Here is a 19,963-nt window from a genome sequence, read left to right on the forward strand (position 1 = left end):
CCGCTAATATATTGTCGTATTATTGAAAAGACCCATATGTTAGCGTTATGAATGGCTAATGTCGGATAATGACAATCCATAAAATGTCCCTGCCTTGATCAACGGCTCTTAAAATCCCATCGATAATGACTTTATTATTTAAATCATTAAATCTTAATTTGCATTCGCTAAACTATAAAGCGATATGCTAATGCCCCCAACAAACTGTTGCCGTCCCGCCAACAAAGCTGCTTCCCCTCTCGCGGCCATCACAGTCTGGGTCACACTTTTGGGGGGACAGTTTCCCCTCTCGCGGCCATCAAAGCTGTTGATTCGCGGCACTGGTTCGTGGAGAGTTGGAGAAACTTCCCCTCACGCGGCCATCAAACTTGGAGAGGGTTGACTGTCCCCTCCGGTCGAGAATGGGGAAGCGCGGCGGGAGCGGCCGAATTTGAATAATTATTCCGCACCGGTAAAGCCCTGTCCACTATATTATTAATTATTTTGAGGAGGGAAAGATGATCACGTATTTAAAACTAAATAAAATCGTAAAAAGCTAATATAATTTACATAAGATATTCGCTCGGCGCCAGTTTCTAATAAACAATGCACTATATCTTTTTTTCGAGGGACAGGACATCCATAAATTCATTCGTATCATTACGTTTACTGTCGACATTAAAACAAATTTGTAAACAGACAGATCTGGCCGGTAAATAACATCCTAACCAACGGCCAGGGTGGCAAAGGCCCGAATTATCATAACTAGCTTGTTACGAGAGCCGTCCGATTTTTTATTTCGTCGTTGTAGTCACACAAATCACGACGGTGGCGCTACAACAATCGCTCGTTAAGTGGTGAAGGACGAGAAAAATTCAAATTTGATCCGAACCGAAGTTTCTTCGTTGCAGACTTGGATTTTCCCCCCACTAGTTGTTCGTTTATTCTCCCCTGCGGCCGCCATCGCGGCGTTTCCCCTCCGGCGCCATCGTTTTAATTGCGGTGGGCGCTGGTTTTTTACGAGGTAAATTTCACTTGGCCCACGTGCATGGAGCGCCCCTGCGACATACCAGCACCGTTTTATAATGGTCGTATAAAAATCAAATTTGTCGTAAATAACGATTCACAATAGGTGTGCGGTGGAAACAAAGGAGGATGTCGTGCTGGGATCTACTCAAAATTTAATTTTGTTTATGCTTTCATAACTATAAAGTGCGGGGTTGTGTGACAGCTATAGCATTTTATTGTCGGAATGGAACGTTTAAGGGTTTTTTTGTTCGTCCTCTTGTGTTTGTTTAATGAAATTGGACTCGGAATTTATTAACATTAACACTAGAGCGTTAGAGTTGCGTTACGCCGTTCGGTTCACGATAATCGTGCAATGTTGGCCAATGGAGATTCGCCTCGTTAAACTAAGAACATAAATCTAATCGTGACGATGATGGTCTCGTCTTCGGGCCTTCGACGGCCGTTCACGTTAATTTATTGGTCGTTTCAAATACGAAATTTAATTAAAAACTTGGACGTTGCGTTGTTAATCAATAGGATTCGTCGTAAACAAGGCGATAGTTGTAAAAATGGACGGTCGAATGGTGGCTGTCTCGGTTAGTTAGTGCGTTTCATTAGTGGCTGATAAATGGTGCCGCCGGAATTAGTGCAATTGTTCGGCGGAGTGTTCGTTGTTTTCCACCGGACAAATGACTGACGTATTCCTTCACACAACACTCGAATCACTGTCAATTATGATGTATGCAACTGGTGATTCAATGCCGCTTATTAGATTTGTTGGTTTCGTTAATTATCCTTTTGTTGGGGAGGCTTCTGTGGTCCTGCGACCATTTGATGCGCCGCCGGATGCACGCCCCGACTTGAGGTCAACAACAGTGGGATAGTTAGAAGGAAGCTGAGGCTAAAGTTTTTGGACAATTTTCAAAATATTTTTGAAGCAAAGTTTGAGTCCAAACCAGGGCCATCCGGAACCAAATCAAGAACAGCAAGAATGCCGAAGGAATATAAAAATCTGAATAGAAGAACCACAAAGCTAGAGCTGATTGAAAAATTGCCTTAGAAGTGAAAAAAGAAATTTCTGGCAAGGAGAAGTAAAGATCTTTACAAAAATATGTCGTTTTTTGATCTTCAGAAAAATGGAATTTTTTTAGCGGCATCAATATTTTGGAAAGACGAAACACTATTTCGAATATTTAATGTAAACTGTTTTATCAATTAAGTAATAAAGTGAAATTCAAAAAAATTGAATTTTTATTTTTATTTAGTATGTATTTTGTAAAATCAAAAGTTTTGATCTAATCTGCAAACCTTTAGGTAGATCGTTTGGAACTAAATCAAGAACAATAAGAATGCCCAAAGAATTAATAAAAAAATTCTGAAAAGGAGGACCCGGGTTGTTAAGATCCAGTCACAAAAACAAGGGCTAGGATTATAACTGTTAAACAGAAACTGCCTTAGAAAAGAAATCTACCAAAAAGAAGAAAACCTGAAAGTGGAATAAGATGAGTAAGAAATAGTTCTGGAAAAAAGTATATCTAAAAGGAGACATTTTTGAAAAGAATGATAGATTTAGCTTTTTTATTTGGCAAATGAATGAAAATTTAGGAGAAACCTTTAGAATCAATATTTCTGAGTCAAAAAAAAAAAAGAATTAGGAAGAGTAAGACACTTCGAAAAGAGTTTTTATTAATGGCAGAGATAGGTGAAAGTTTTTGATGAGTAAGATTATCATAAAAAAAATTAAGCGATTATCTGGTACATCTAATCAAGGAACGAAATAGAAAAGAATAGGAATAGAAAAAAAAATGAAAGAAAATTAGAAGATTTTCATGCAAAGAAAGTATCATGCGTTCAAATGAAAACTGAGTAGGCGTTGAAAAAAGTAAATCATCTGGACCAGTGTAAATACAGTTTGAATTTCCAGCCGTTTGACACGAATGACGTTTGCTTATGTTTAATCGGCACATGATTGAACATGTTTGTTTTCAGCAAAAGGTGCCGTTAGATATTTGGTTCGAAAATAGGAATCGTTAGTTATTCTATTTTTAATGCAAAACATTGAAAAGAAAGAAAAAAAAGGAAAGATTTTTTGTTTATAAATTTTAGGTTAGCTGTCCACATGCTCTAATTACAACTGTCAATTTACAAAAGTAAAACAATTGACGGTTTCCAACTCCCCAGCCCAGGATTTCATTTGAACGCCCGATATATAGGGATAAAGAAACGTATTGATAATATCAATAAGTAAAAGACATGAATTTTGTAACTGACGTAGAAAAAAGAAAGAAAGAAAAAAGCAATGGGAAATATTTTTGTAAAATAATTATTTTGGCAAATTGGAAGTCTACAGCAATTATGTAAATATGTAAAGTTAGAAATCGTCAAACACTTTTCTTTTTATCAGAACTGGAAAGTGTATACTTGGGCCAACCAACAGATATAGTAATAAAACCGCCCCCTAGTGCCCGCGTATTTTAAATAGCAGCTTCCAATTGGCTTATTCAAAACGTGCGCAGATTTTCGAAAGCCTGATGTACATCCACAAAAATTACTTGACGGCATCCGGCATCGCATTCATTTTAACCTCGCTTCGGGAGTTTGACCACATGTTTATGTTTGTTTGTTTTCCTTAGCATTTTTCGATTTGTATTACAAAATAGTTTTTTTTCAAGACTTATAAGAATGACAAATGGTAAAGAACCTGCTTCATTCATTCATCGTTCTACGCAACTAGGCCGCATCCCCTTTTTTTTATTACTATGTATATCTGTTGGTTGGCCCAAGTATAGCAAGAATTTGATGCAATTCCTATCGTGAAAAATAAAAATCAAGAAATATCTCAGAATGGAGGAAAATTAGGTACAACTTTTAGAGAAAAAAAAAGAGAGGAGCTGAAATTTGGAAAAAAAGCGCTACCTACTAAAATTTCAAATTAAAGGTGAAATTGTCTTTGAAGAGAAATGTAGATAGAAAAAAGTAAAACTGAAAGCTAAACAGTCAAGAGAAACCTATACGGAATATAGAATTAAAAATTTTGAAATGAATAATTGTTTTTTGAAAATTTAAGAAAATATGTAATATAAACGATAATATAGGTATTTTTTATTGTAAATTTTTCTTAAATTGAACTTGAAATTTGAACGAAAACGAAAACTGGCTTACCTACTCTCTTTGTTTCACAACTTTGCACAATGAAAAAAAAATCAAACTGAGACTTTCTGGTTCAAAACTAAGAAAATTGGAAAACTAGGCAAGACAGAATGTTAAAATAGTTATTTACGAAATGAGTGCGAGAAGACATTTTTCGCGGACGAGCGCATCATTTGAGGCACGAGCGACGAAGGAGCGAGTGCTTTATTTGTGCGAATGTGCTGAATACGTCTTCTCGCATCGAAGTTCGTACAATATTTTTTGAAACGAACATTATGTCTGATTTGTCGTAAGTATACCCTTTGAGAATAGGATAACGCTTGTCCATGCGCTTGCCAAAGTATCAATTGAATTAATAGCGATTTATTTTCACTCTTTCGAAATTTTCCTCATCCAAATTGGAGAAATAACGTTTTGTAACCCGGTGTTTATTATTATCAAGTCAGATTATTTTCAGAGTGCTCAAAAAGACGAATGCTTTTCGGATGATTTTGAAGCACTAATGCGCGAAATCGACGTTCGCGCACTAGTGTTTCAAAATGGCATGCGGCCGCTTGGTACCGCGCGAACATCGATTTCGCACACTACCATGCGGTCGCGAAATGTCATTTTGAAGGTAGTGAGTTCAAAAAATCTTTTACTACTGATGGTACCAATCCATATTTATTCTGGCTTCGATATTCCCCGAAATAAAAACAATTGCTACTAGTGAACCTTTGGCAATTTAAAGTTCAACATGATCCTAGCGGCAAATTGCGATGTGAGATCGCGTCACGTCCTGTTGCATCCACCCCCGCTGCACCTGTCTTCCCGCACCTCCCCGCCACCATTTTCCGGTTTTTCCTCTGTGGAAAATTTATGTCCTTTCCGTTCGTGCCTCCTAATTTATGCGAAATCGGTTTTTCGAAAGTCCATCTCCCGCGGTCCGTTGCCGTTTGCGTGCCCAGCACGTCCAAGAGCTCGACCGTTTAAAAGCATTGGACAGTGAACAGCAGGTATCGTGCTAGTCCCGATGTTTTACACCTACAGAACAATAAAATCCACTTCAATAAAACTGGCAGAGTGACGATATAATAGCTCCCCATGACATAACCTACATAGACCCATCCCGGCCGGAGCGCACCTCTAATTAAGTGCCACGAGATGTCGTGTACCCCCCGCCATCATTTATGGCGAATATTTATAGATACGGCATAATTGAAAATGCCTTGCGCGGCCATAAAATTCTGTTGTGCGGCCACGATTTTTCGGCGTCGGTGCCGATGGCCGAAGGCCTATTCAAATATTATGATCGATGCCACTTGGTCGGGACGGCGGGCCCGACTAACGCCATATATTAAGCACCGTAATACATTCTTAATTTGGCCCGACGATAATACAGATTCCTTTGATTACACCTGCGTCATCCTCGCCGTATTTCCATAATTCGATTTTATTATTTCTCGTGTCAAGGATGATGTATGCGCGGGGATTGTTTTCACCGACCCGGCCACTGTGTAATTTGCAAACGCCGATCATTTACATCCTTAACCCAATTAGCCTCTGATATATATATACGGACGCTTTTTTGCACTCCTCCGACGGACAATTATGCCATTCACCGGTTAATTGCTTTCCAGATCGGCTCACCTCACTCGCCGACCTTAATTGCCAATCGTCTCCCCTCGCGACGCCTTCGAACCCACCAAAACAAGGGATGAAACGCACCACGTGATCCAAACAAACATACTTCCCTTCCCGATTACGAAAAACAACATGTCACGGCAACAAACAAACTTCCCCTCACGCGGCCATCACTCCGCCAAGACAAAGGACGAGAATCAACATTGTCATGGAAACACAGACACTTCACCTGGAGCTGCCGACAATGTCATCCACGATGTCATGGCTACAACGAGACTTCCCCTTACGCGGCCATTATTCCGCCTAAAGAACGGACGGAAATCAACATTGTCATGGAAACAGAGACACTTCCCCTTACACGACCATTACTTCGACCCGCACTGTTCCGATTTCCCCTCACGCAACCACTAAACGAACCGAAAGAAAGCAGGGGAACCAACTAAACCAATTGAGAGACGGAAGGAGAAGCAACATCGTCTTGGAAACACAGACACGCTGTTGATAATGTCATTACAAATGTCATGGCAACCACGAGACTTCCCCTTACGCGGCCATTCCTTCGATCCGCGTGTGGTGACTTCCCCTGACGCAACTGACTGAGAGGTGGGAGGAGAAGCCACATCGTCATGGAAACACAGACACTTCCCCTGAGGTGACCATTACATGATTCGTGTTGTCGCGATTTGCCCCCAGGCGTCCATTAAACAATCATTAAGTGATTCGCTCGGACCAAATCAGTGAATAGAGTGTCATTAATATTGCCGCTGCAGTAGGTAGACGGCTTACAAATAACGATAATTAGTAAATTTCCTTTAAAAATGATCGCATTGTAAGTGATGCTCGCTCACGAGGAACACTACGAGGGTGGCATCTTCGTCAATTAATTACAATCTAGGTTCATTGTTGGTAGAGATTTTTCTTGGCGCGTTTGACGGAGGAATTAACACCTGACGCACCTCAAACAGATAATCATCCACTTAGAATAATTACTCTTGGAAACGTCGTCCGTGCGTTCATTCTCGATCAATCTGTACCGTATACGCGGTAGGGTGTGTTTCTTGGTGCTTATCCATGCTCCGTGGACACTCAAGTGTTTTGTTGAAGCAGAAGAAAGAAGAAAATTTCTGGGTTCGAGCTTGAAGGGTATAAAATTGGAAGTGTAATTTTTGTGTCAACACTTTTGGAAGTTTATGAATGGTGGAGGTTTGTTAGGTGGCGCAAGTCTATAAATTTCTGTTCTAGGCCACCCATAACGTTGATTTAGTAAAACGAAGAGTCGGACACGACACGTGAAACCTTCCGTTGTAATTATTGGAGCCATCTGCTGTCACAGGTACGAGATTAATCCCGGTGTGCGACAAGGTGGCACGGTGGGTCCAGCGCCATTCGATCCAGTATACTGTGAGAGCTCATCATCGCCTCGTAGATTTTTTTTTGGCGGTACTAAAATTCACAAGATAAGAGCGCGGCGATCAGCATTTAGATGAGGTAAAGCTCGCAGCCTACTATATTTCACTGGCTGTCAGAGGCGAACATGTACCTGGTGCTCCGGGATCGCCTTTAAGCAATTATCTAATTAAAATTAATGCCCGTTTAAAACCTGAACTCATCAGAACGGGCCCACGGACTAAATTAATCATGGAATAATCGAGTTGCCGGTGATGGATATTTTTAATTTAATAAATAATGAGAAATATATTAAGGTCTAGTTAACAGGTGTACAAAAAAGGCTGGCCGGGGTTTTTGGCTTAAACAATATTCATTTCTAGGTCGTTCACGATGCCGAGACCATATTTCATAACTAATGGCCCGATTGGTCGTTATAATAACACACACACCGGATTTTTTTCAATTAATTAATAATACCCCTGAAAAAATCCCGCTCGTAATACTCGTCGAAAAACGTTAATTACAAATCAGAAATATCATTAAATTTTAATAAATTCTCGATACGTATCTGTCCGAACCACTTATTAACGACAATGCCAGAGCCGTACCGATGACAGTGGTAATCTGGAGTCCTCCACGTTTTGAAAAAAAAAAAAAATGTCCGCTTGTAACACGTTTAGAGCGGAAGATGACGTGCCCGGAGCAGTCTCGGCCTGCCCTGTAATCAGACTGTCAGTGAGCCCCTCCCAGTCCGACCCTGATGAAATTAAATTACATGCATACCGTAATTACCGCCACGTCACGACTACCGTCTTCTTCGCTCCCAAACGTATCCGGCACGACCCGACAAGGACCGTCCGAACTGGCGTGCGACCGACTCCACGCGAAATTTTATTAAAATACAATTTAAGCGTACAAGTTATATGTACCGCTACCGTCTGAGTTTCTGATTACTAAACCGCCACTTTGTGATCATAGATCGTAATTAGATTATTTATAATTTAGCCGGGAGCACAGTTTCGTCGAGCGGAACACCGAGGACCCACCAGGCCCGAATAAATCACGCCGCCGCTAATTAAATAATAAGCGCAATCCGCGCGTTGCGACATCCGCAACGCAACGTGATTGCGCAATTAGCGCTAGCGCGCCGTTCGTTACGCGCCATTGTCGACGGGATTAGGGAGATTAATAGGATTTTTGACGAGTCAATCGTTTCGCAATTTTTTATCAGGTGCACATGACCGAATCCAATTTGTATGACTGGGTAATTAATATTTGGAAAGGTGGACTTGAAAGGACCCGGAGGGCCGGGCCATTGTCATTCGACACATATTCGTTGGGACAGGTGGCGTTGCAAAACACCACAGATGACTTGTACCAGCATGTCTGCCCGATCCGGTGCCAATTGACCCGACAAGGTCACACGCGCTGCCACAGCCGACTCAGATTTACCCAAAAAACAACCAAAACGTCAATTTTACGTCGCACAATAACATATAACGTGGACATTTCAGAAGTAGTGCTTTTGTTTTATGTAACTGTCAAGTTTGTGGTTTCGATGGAATCTGAAGTGTGAAATGCGCCTAAGGTATTTTGCTGGCAACGCCCATGTTGCAGAGGCGGTCCTGCTCCCATAAAATAGTGCTCCCAATTAATATCCTGTTATCAAATGAAGATCAGGCTCGGCAACATAACGAAGCGAGCACCAACTATAATTACAAGCATTTATGATTTTAATTATTCTTATCTTGTATTAATATAATAACATGGTGGTAATGAGAAAATGTTATAACACCGTAAAATATTGCTTGCACTGCGAAATGTTTAATTAAAATTTATTTGCGCTTATTGTTTAAAGGAGAAGAAAAAAAATCTAGTTTCATATAAAATATTTTATTGTTTTTTTTATACGTACATCGCATACAGGACGGATTCGTTGCGTCTCTCACAATGAAATTTCAAATAAATACTATCTACTTATGATTAAAAAAAAATCTTAATCTTAGTACATTGCTATGATTACAAAATCCAGTTACAACAATTAAAAGTAGGTAATTAAGTTATTTACAAAAGTACGTATCAAGTAGGCCGGTTGAATAATACTCGAACAAAAAATGGCTCGATATCACTGTTTGCAGGGGTCTCCCCTGTCCAATATCGACGCTGTCCCGCCTCCCCTGTTCAACTGATCAGATCGCCGTTCTGTCTGAGCATCTCTAGCCGGAGCTCGTGCTCCCTCGCTTTCAGCCTGAGGGAGGCTATGCTGGAGCTCCTCCTGTCGACGTCGGGGGGAGTCACCGCCGTGGAGGAGCCCGGCGAGAGGGGCGGCGACGCGGTGAACTCCTGGGCGGGGAGCTTGGGTCGCTGCGCCGCCGAAATGTTGGCCAACAGCGTCTGGAAGGACGACGCCGAAGGGTAGAGTCCCACCGATGGGGGCAGCAGAGCGGGGGCACCTCGGTGGTAGCCGGGCGGCGAGGGGAGGTACCCGGGGAGGACGTGGGGCGGATAGCGGAAGGTGAGGGAGTCGAAGGGTTTCCGCAAGCCGAACGGCAGGTTGAAGGGGTTGGGCAGGGACGGGGCGACGACGGAGGGGGCTGGACCGCCGCCTCCGGGGGACAAGTAGGGGTTGTAAGGGTGGCCCTGCGGGCCCACTTTTTCCTGCTTGCGCCATTTAGCCCGCCGGTTCTGGAACCACACCTGCAAAAAAATCAAACCAATTGAAAATCGGAAAATGCAATTTGTGCGTAATTACTAAGCGCACGCTGGTTTCTCTCTGATAATATTGTCAGTGTCATCGTCGGTAATTAACAGTTTTATAAAATTAATTTATGTGAACGGTGAATAGTCGACTTTGATTTATTATTACGCGATTATTCTAATTATTGCCACTTATTTATAAAATACTAATTACTTTCATAAAACAATTACAACCAATAAAACTTAACGACAACTAAAACCAGTCGCGGAACGAAATACCGTCTAAAAGAAAATTGTTACATTATTAGCTACTTTACAGTCATAGCTTGGAATGATTTTTTTATCTGCAATATTTCTTCTGCGATAAAACAGAAAAACTGGACGAAAGGAAATCAAATTATGTAATTAAATCAAATTCATTTCATATTGTTAATTATATTGTAATTGAGGGATTTTCTCTTAGTCTTTCCGTGCGCTGCCAAAACAAAAGGAAGTGATAAACGAGCACCACGTGAGTGAAACAAACAAACTTCCCCTCACGTGGCCATTACGTCGATCCGCAATTTTCCTTAATAGGCCAATCAGAAAGCACGACAATGTCATGGAAACAGAAAACTTCCCCTCACACGGCCATTTCTTCTACACCCGTTGTCTCGTTACCCCTCGCGCCGCCTTAAATTCATCAAGAGAAGAGATTAGATGCAGCATTGTAGTAGAAACAAAGAAACTTCCTCTAATGGGGCCATTGATTAATTCGTTTTTCGCGATTTCCCCTTTCACGTCCATTAAGCAGTCGCTCAGTCTTAATCAATGCACAGAGGATCATTAATGTCTTTGCTGCAGTAAATACCCAAAGTAAAAATAGAATTAATGGATGGTATTAGAATTTGAAAAATGGCAAAATTTTATTTGGTCAACGGATATCAAAAATTGCTCAAATTTATTTACTGCAATTAAGGTTCTTTTGATTATATGTATTACATTAGATTTTTCTTCTAATGCACTTTTTTCTTCTCCAGATTTCTAGAAACTCAAAAATTGAAATTTTGAACGAAAAATTTATGTAAAGACTTATTTGAGAAAAAATACAATGGTGAGAAACCTAGTAGGTATTGCACTATTGTAGTAGGGTTGTAGTTCCTTTAGGGACATATTTTGAAAATTTTATCCCTTTTGAAGGTACTAACGAATTTTGGATTTGTTTTTTGAGTTAGCTAAATGACAGTCCAGGAATTTTATTAAATTGTACCTGTTGGGTAAGTCAGTCAAAAACGTTTTCAAGACTTTGATTATCCGAAGGAAAACAAATTTGGACAACTTGAATAAAAATCACGTGAAAAAATGTGTTTTGAAAATTTTCAAAAAAAAATATCTTACAAGGAATCAATCATTCACATCTAATGGTATAATCGTAAGAATGAATTTTCTAAATTACTCTCGAGATGAACCAGATGAACTGGTGATTGTTGTCATTGTTTTGATCTGTTCTAGGAAGAAATTTGGCAAAATTACTTCCACCATTTTTTTTGGGCAAAATTTTGGACACAGATCTAAAAAGCGTTTGACGACACCGTGACAACGGTGCAACTCGTGACAAGACCCGATAATCTAATACTCCATGGGTGTTCGATTGGTGACAAATCGGGCGTCACGCGTGTTCCTAAAAGAATCGGAACAAAAAATCGTAAAAAAATTCCAGTTTTTCTGTCTGATCCTGCAAGTATTTCAACACGATCATATCGTTTGCTGCGATCGGCGTAACCTCATAAACCAGGCAATTCATAAATCTTTTCTGAAAACTTATGTGATAATATCTGAACAATGCTGCCGCTATTAGCCGGCAAATTATTAGAATGTTTCGTCCATAATACCTAATAAATTGCGTAAGATAGACTTTAATGGGATTAATTAAGTCACGGCGTTTTTACCGTGTCAACATGGGCAGAAATGGGTGTTGCAATGGAAACCACGCTCGAACATAAAACGGTAATTACATTATCATTATTATTATGTGCTATGTAAATTTGGTGTTTTTCTTTGGACAAATTGAAAAGGAAGGCGTGCCGGTGGAGTTTTCCGCCCGATTTCCCGAGTCCGGTCCAAATTAAAAGCTCGTCAGCCTCCACCGTTGCAATTTCCCTCGAAAACCGTCTCGCGTTTGTTTTATCGGAGGTGTTGTAAAAACGGCATGCGAAGAGCGTCTCACGCACGCGATCCGTTCTCGGAAAAGCGTTCCGCGGGGGCCGTTGACACCAGGTCGGCGGCGCTCTCCACCCCCGACCGACGAAAGCGCCGTCCAGGTGGAGTGTTTATGCGGGTATTTCCCGACGCGTTATTATTCATTATTAAATTATTAGTTGAGCGAATTGTTCATTCATGAACGAGCACGGCAATTATTTTATGTAAGAACTCATAATGTCCATTATGCGGTGCCGCTCCCTCTTTGATACGTTAGCTCTCAGTTTTACATTAATTGCCGAAGGCGCGGTTGTTCACCCTGTAATTTTCCTCCACATGCAGTTAAAATTGACGGAGGTGCACGGCAATTACCGGTAAATGTTGCCAATACGCTCATTTGTTGACTTAATGTAATTTTACGATGATTTATCGGACGAGAGGCCGATGCTGATTAAGATAATTACGAATTAGTTGGCGAGTAATCGAAACGCCGAGGAACTCTTTTACTAATTAGTGACGATGAACGAAGACTGCGACCGCATGACCAACAAGCACCAGTGGAAAACTTCGAACAAAAATACTTTGCAAAATTAGTTTATTTTTTTTATTACAGTTAAGTAGAGCTTTTGACTGCAATGTAATCAAGGAAATAGAATTTTCACTACATACATGTGTGTTATTCAACAAGGGGCACCTCAAGGAAGTCTTCTTGGACACCTGTTGTTCATTATGTATGTAGGTGCTCAAGTGTATCGTGTCAAGAATTAAAACAAAAAAAAAACGCAAAAAGGAGAATGGTATTAAATAATTTCAGTCAGTATCAGTTATTAATGCTGAAAAATTGCTATGTTCTGTTGTTGCGGGGGTGTGTAGTGTGTGTTGAACGTAATGCTTTGAATAATTCTTTGTTGTGAACGTTCTCATAACTGAATATATTTTCTTTGAGTTAAATTCAAAACTGTTGCACTCACATCCTTTAAAATACTCCCTCGTACCTCGGTCGTATTTTAAACACGTTCGTACAATAAAGGATAACTTTCTACACTTATATCTGAAATAACTATTTAAGTATTTGGAAAAAGTTTTGGTAAGGTACTGCTGCATAAAAATGGTACTAATACTAAAATCAGAGTACATTTGTGCTCACATGTGTTTTCTACAACCAAAAACCCAAGTAAAACTTCAAATTAATTTTGTGTGCTTCTACTATAGTATGTCTCATGTTGCGAGGCTAGCGGCATATCCAAAATTTGTGTGATTTTCAACGCCAACTGCGATGGAACAATCATTTATAATTAATAACCCTGTACTTACTCCTGCTACAAAATTCCTACTAAAATCAAAGTAAACCACTTGGACTCATATACTTATATGGGACCAGCAACAATCAGAATAAAATTTAGATTTTTTCTGCTTGCTTAAAATATTTTTGTGTAGGGGTACTACTCGGAATTGAAACGAGTACCAATCTCAAACACAAGATGATTGAATCCTCTTGAAAACCTTTAAACCGTTAGATAAATTCTAAGCTGATGGTGTAATATCACTAATAAAATTAAATAAATAAGAGAGGAGTCTGTGTAGAACCTTGAGGGACACCAGAAGTTATACAAACTGTGCCCTAGAGCTAAGCTGTAATAATCAAAAGACATTTGAAAAACCGTGTTTATTTGTTATTTTAAAATACCTATTTTTATCTGGAAAAAATTTAATCTTTTGCTGACGGTGTAAAATTGGAATTACTCCTAAAATGAGACGTGAGGTAATGAAAACCTTGAAAATCCTTAAATTATCACATTTAGTGACTGATGAACGTCTAAATTATTGATGACTGAATGAGAGTATTTGATACTATAGCTCCATAAGGGGAGCCTTGAGGCACACCAATGCAAACTTGAAAAAAATTAAATTTTTATTAGGTAAAAGATCTCTCTGTTTCTCTTATTGAGAGATTTTATGTACAGTTCTGGCAAAATTTTTCGTACCAGTGGCTACTAGATTAGATTTTGTTTAAGATAACATATTTTTGTAAGTTAAGTACAAAGAAAGTTATTTTTGAAAAAATTTAATTGGAGATGATTCAGAAGACTACTCCAGCTAATGTCAGACACGATATGGTCGAATGTTTTCATCAATAGTGAAATGTAAATAACGGAGGACTTAACGTGGAGCCTTGAGACACCCAAAGCTCCACGTGCGTCCCGACCGTCTAGGCCAGTTCGTCTAGCGCGACAAGGATAAGAGAAACGAACAGTAGACAATTTTTTCCGTCGACCCTGTATATTCCACCAGTCACTTTCTTCCCGTTATCTAATTAAAATCCAATCGCAGATACTTTCATCAAAACGCGACCGTTCGTTCTTGCACGGCGTTCTTTCGCCGCATCGTTTTTGTTTCGTTTCGCGACTTTTAATTTAAATTTCATGTTCCGGCCGGCATTTAAATGGCGTTTTTCGCCAAAATCCACGTAAAAATCACCATTACGTGGATCCGAGCGAGTAATCGTCTGTCCGGCGATTTTTGACGCAATGAACTTGAAATTTGGCCTCGCTTTCAATAAGAAAACGTTCCGTTGAATGCCCCAGAAGGCGGACACAATGTCTTTAAATTAGTTTAAATTAAGTTGTTACATAAACGTGAGATTCTCATTTTCATCAAGGACTCGCGGGGTCTAATCGATTTTCCGCACGATTTTTACACCGTCCTTCTCGGAAAAGGGAAAAAATCTCATTAACACACCCGAAACCGTGATGGTCTCTCGTTGTTTCTTTTTCCACTTTGTTTATCTGCTGCGAGGACGACTTCAAAGGAACGGTTCTAATTAAATCTTCATAATTATGCACTTGTTATCCCCGTTAATTGCGATTAAATAAATCATGCGATTTTAAAATAATAAAACGTGTTCGGATAATTTCCAACTTCCCATTAGAAATTAAACTTAATGCGTTTAATTAACACAACGACCCGATCCTTGCAGCGCTGCACAGGTTGGTCGGAAAGTGGCGCGCAAGACTCCCATCCGGACCGCTCCTAAAAAAGTTTTCGTTGGGACGGCACAGGTAATCCGGCGATAATTACAGGTAGTACTACTGGTTAACGCCAGGAGCGTGACTGTGCACATTTCTCCCGGCATAACTCATCTTAATCGAATCCAGTCAACGATACCAACGATCTATCGATATGGATTAATTGGCTGCCGGCTACGCAACGTTATTGTGATTGGTCGATTGGTCGGGGCATTATACTTTTATCGTACGAGCATCATCTTATTTAGACCGTGATTTGTACATTTCGGCCCGCCGCTTTTTTTTCCTTCTTTGTTTTTAGCTGTAATGGGGTTTAATAACTAATTATAGCTCCACAATGTGGATCGGTTTTATTAGCTGTCATCTCTGGAAATAACCAGTAGTTAAAGAGAATAAATCGATGGACAGTAATTAAGCAGCGGTGACTTGTAGAACGCGCAACGAGCCGGTGTGAAAGACGGGGAACCGCGTCGGTCAGGTTGGCAACGGTGACAGTCCTGTCAAGTCTGACGTTCAAACGTCAAAACGATTTTTGTGAGTGTGCACTGGCCTTGAATGCAACCGAGCGCAGGAAATGAGTAATTCAATTATAACTTCAATAGTAATTTGGTTTGGAGTATGCAAGAACCGAGTTGCATCATGCGAACGCATAAATTATCAGTTCTCAGTTATATTAATTACGCACCAGCGCTCGACTAACAGTTGCTTTGGATTTTTTCGTCGGTGTAATCACGGCTTTTAATTAAATTAAAAATCTCACCGGGCTCTTGATTATTTCAGTTTACAAAAGGGCCGCCCGTATTTGAAACAATATGTTAGTTTGTGGTAATAGGAGCGACGGGTGGTTGAACAGCAGGAGGGCATTGAGCTAATTTCGGGCCCGGTTGGTGGTCGTTGTTCGACCCGCCCCTGTCTTCTTCGTTCGGGGATGTCACTCGGTGTTGTTCTCGGAAAATTGTTGCGCGGACGGTTTCGATAAGGAGGCTCGTTAATGTTAATAGTCGATAAATACTTTGTACCATATAATTGAGCTTTTATTGCTGATTAATTTTACTACGTCATAAAATTAAATTAATTGCGAGTGTGCAGCTTTGCCGGCGGCGGCGGATGAAGGTTCGGCCATTGACAATTATCTTTCTTTGTCCAGAGGGAGATTTTGGAAATGTTGTCGCGAAGACCGAAAAGCCAAAGACTGACACCAGAGGAAAAAAATTACGTGGTTTCAGTTTGCGCAAGGACTGTTTGGTGACTTTCATACAAATGCAGGAAATTAATTTCGGGAACCAAATTCCGCGATAGTGAATCTTCTCAGGTTCTGATTATAGTGAAAGAAAGGAAATGAAAAATGTTGAAAGAATTTAGAATCTAAGACAAGAGTGATGAGTATGTTTTTTTAGCAACAATTTTTTCATTGTGTAGGAATATTTACGAAATCGCTATAGCAAGCTCAAAAAGGAAAATATTCACCACGTGCTTTTTAGCCTAACTGGTTATCACGTAAATCGTAGGACCGCCCATGTACTTCTCGATTTGAAAGTACCTATTCGATTAAATAAAAAGTTCTCATATTTGGCTTTTTCAAAAAATTCTTTTTAATTTGAAAAAAGAACAGGTGTTTGATTCATATAAATGAAAAATAAAAGTCTAAAACATTTTGTCATAATTAAGATATTGCTGATCGAGAATTTAAAAAAAGATTGTTATGAAATATTTTTTTGAAGATGTAGAATAAAACAAAAACTATACCTACATAAAATGCATTCACGTTGTTTGTGCAGAATGGGAGGCCATGGGAATTTTGCATTTAATTAGGTTATGTTTTTCTAAGTTTGAGGTTATAAATAGCGTCAATGTCTAGACCTACATTGTTGTCAGTTTTACTAGTTTGCAGCAACATGTTATGTTCATTTTGATAGGTCCGCATGTCAGGCACTTTAGTGACAGAAATCAAGCAGTGTGTCCAACGTTAAAAAAATAAATCATGGCCTCCCATCCCATTATGCCAAAATAACGTGAACAGTGTTTACTACCAATGTTTGTAGTACCATCAAGGTTTTGCTTTGGTCAGCTCAGCGCACCTGTATAATTTTACGAGTAGGTTTTTTTACAATAGCTCTGGTGCCTTAAAGATTTTTCACAAAAAAATGACGAGAAAAACATCAAAGAACTTCCATCTGGGATTAACTGTCAGAAATTTAATCTAATCAAAACCTGTTCAGATATCAAAGATGCACCAACACATTTCACATAAAAGATACAAACGGCAACACTGTAGAATTTTTTTTCTATGGGAAAATGAAACGTTAAGTTAAGTTTTTTATTCTTACACACCTGATTAAGGTAATATGTATTTTTTTTTGTTAAGTACTACCACTACATTTACCGCTTAACCAACACGAATCGACAGGTGGTGGATCTTCGATATCTGAACAGATTTTATGCATTCAAGGTCACATGCATACCTCAAGGCTCCTCGCAGGGAACCCTATTATTACATATTTGTATTAAAGATGTCGTAATTAGGTACATTGGACGACTGCATGAATGCATGATGACAATTTAAAAATGTCCGAGGGGTCAGATCACCGAACATCTGGTCCTTGGTAGATTTCAATAAATATCAAGGTAGTAATTTTTTTGCGAAAAATATTACGATTTGGTCCCTCAGTGCTCTCGATAGGGTCCTCTGTTGTTTCAAATTTCCTTCAAGGACAGCACGAACACATTGGATTTTTTCAGAAAAAATTGATTTAACCGTCTGTCTAACAGTTGTAGTCGTTCATAACATCCTCGGTGCATCGGCACTAACTGTTTCCCGAGAAGTAGGTTTTTGTGACGAGCGCTTGCAGCTCAAAAAACCGCCAACATCCGTTCCACCGCCGCCGCCTCCCGGAGTCGCTGTTTGTCCAAGAGCGCACCTCGCCTTTTTTCTTGTTCCGGTGAAGCTCCGTGTACGGCGCGTTTCGTGACTCCGTCTTCAGCAGCGCACAGAATTCAACAAAACAAATTTATAATGAGTTATGGAACAGCTTATTTTCAGGCGATTGCCGGATTTCACGCTCGGCCATTGTGCATTTATAAAACTGACAAAGATCGCAGCACGCCGATAAATTGGAAAAAAGCCAACAATAGCCACCTGCGCTAATGATATCGTCTCCCCGTAATTGCCTCGTTTTTGTACAAAAGGTCCCGGATCCGGCCCCGTCATCCGATACGTTTCGTTTCTCGTTTCGGGGGCGGCGCAATTCGAGAAATTCAATTAGGGACGGCGAACAATTGCGTACCTAAACAACCAAGTAATTGATATCCACTTATTTTCTCCGCCGTAATTATTCCTCATTACACCGACCGAGACCGACTCGCGGCGGCGGTCCTCGTCGCACTCGCGCCGTCAGACGGAGAGGGGCGGCGCGGGTGGTTGTTTTTTCGTCGAGTGGTAATCATAAGTTGGTGCCTCATTTTGGTCTCTTCTTATTGTTTATGTGAATTAGGCAAGGATGAACGTGTGATTAGGCTCCATTAGAGCGAGCGAGAGGGGCGGCGTGCGACAGGGATCGCCGCGGACACCTGTTGTGTGGAAATGACATAGTAGTGAAGGAAGCGAGTCATTTCGGAGTGATTTTTTGTCGACTTTTTTAGGACACCGAGTGTACTACAGTCACGGACTTGAGCGATTAGGCTTAATTAAATAAATTACATGTCTCTATTTCACAAGAATTGTGGTTTGTGAAGGTTATGCCTTAGTACGATTCATTGTTCGTGACGTGCGGACCGACAACATTGCCAAACTGACACCACACTTTTTCGCACTTTTTCCAAAAAATCCAAACATTTTTCTCACTTCCTCATGCACGCCAACTTGTTCAAGTGTGAAACAGCGCCACGACGTTTTTACCTCTTTTTTGGCCCACGCTGTATATCCGACTTATCGCTTTCTTCCCATTACGTCAATTAAAATCCAATTACAATTACTTTCTTTAAAATTTGATTACTCCGATTTCTGTTTTTCTCCGATATCCCCTTTCTCGTTTTTTGCACTCGCAAAAATTTTCTTCGACTGATTCAAATTTCACACTCCGATTTGCATTTCGATATTGTTTCTCGTGACGCCGAAAATTAATCATTGGTAAAACCAGTTGGACGCCTCGAAACGACGAAAAAATGTGTTAATCGTCGTTTTTCGAATTTCCGCCAGAGAAACGTGTTTTCTGACATTCCTCCAATTTGTACGACGCCTCGTGATTCGTTTATAATTACCAATTTGGAAAATGTCAAATTTTATTATCTGGTTTTTAGTCCATTCACGTTAGAATAATTGTTATTTCACCTGTCACAAAACTAGCTCCATCTTGTTAAAGGTCAATGGGATACTTTGCGATTTTCTAATTTAGCATATTGTTAAATGACATTTAGCACAACCTACAGGCCAGAGCTGGTTTCATCCAGTGGTGAAAGTTTTAATTAACAGTTTACTCAAATAATTCCATTAAAAACTTAATGAGAATGGGCGGAATGCTCTCGAAAAGTGGGGAAACGACAGCAACTTTTCAAAACAATTTCAGGAACAATATTTTATTCGAAACTGTCACATCCACCGTTGCACACAATATTTCTTATTAGTAATTATTGTAATTTTTATTTTTATTGATTTTTATTAAGTTTCTCAACACAGAGGTAGCTCTTGGCGCCGAAAACACTTTTACTTCACTCTTTAACAAAGAAACAGTACACACAATACCTTGGCCTTCACAATCTCCTGATTTAAACCCCACAGAAAACGTGTGGAATCATCACATTCGTATTGCTTTCACTAAAATTTTCTTAATTAAGCAATGAAAAAATTCGAGACTTTTATTATTGAATTATTATTACCTTACCACTTAACAAAGAAGGAAGAAATATTAGGTATGCAT

The 19,963-nt window shown here is 39.8% G+C and overlaps 1 protein-coding gene across 2 annotated transcripts in view; it reads right to left on the reverse strand.

The window, feature by feature from the left end:
* Positions 1-9,040: 9,040 nt before the first annotated feature.
* The window catches only part of LOC138132271 (homeobox protein aristaless-like), an 85,260-nt gene continuing 74,337 nt past the window's right edge, over positions 9,041-19,963 (reverse strand). For both annotated transcript variants that reach the window (XM_069049702.1, XM_069049701.1), the window contains exon 5: positions 9,041-9,846. In XM_069049702.1, coding sequence (XP_068905803.1) covers positions 9,331-9,846 — 516 coding nt within the window. In that variant the 3' untranslated portion in view covers positions 9,041-9,330. The remainder of the gene's footprint in view (positions 9,847-19,963) is intronic.

The sequence above is a fragment of the Tenebrio molitor genome, chromosome 5 (genome assembly GCF_963966145.1).
Source record: "Tenebrio molitor chromosome 5, icTenMoli1.1, whole genome shotgun sequence".
NCBI classification, from domain to species: domain Eukaryota; kingdom Metazoa; phylum Arthropoda; class Insecta; order Coleoptera; family Tenebrionidae; genus Tenebrio; species Tenebrio molitor.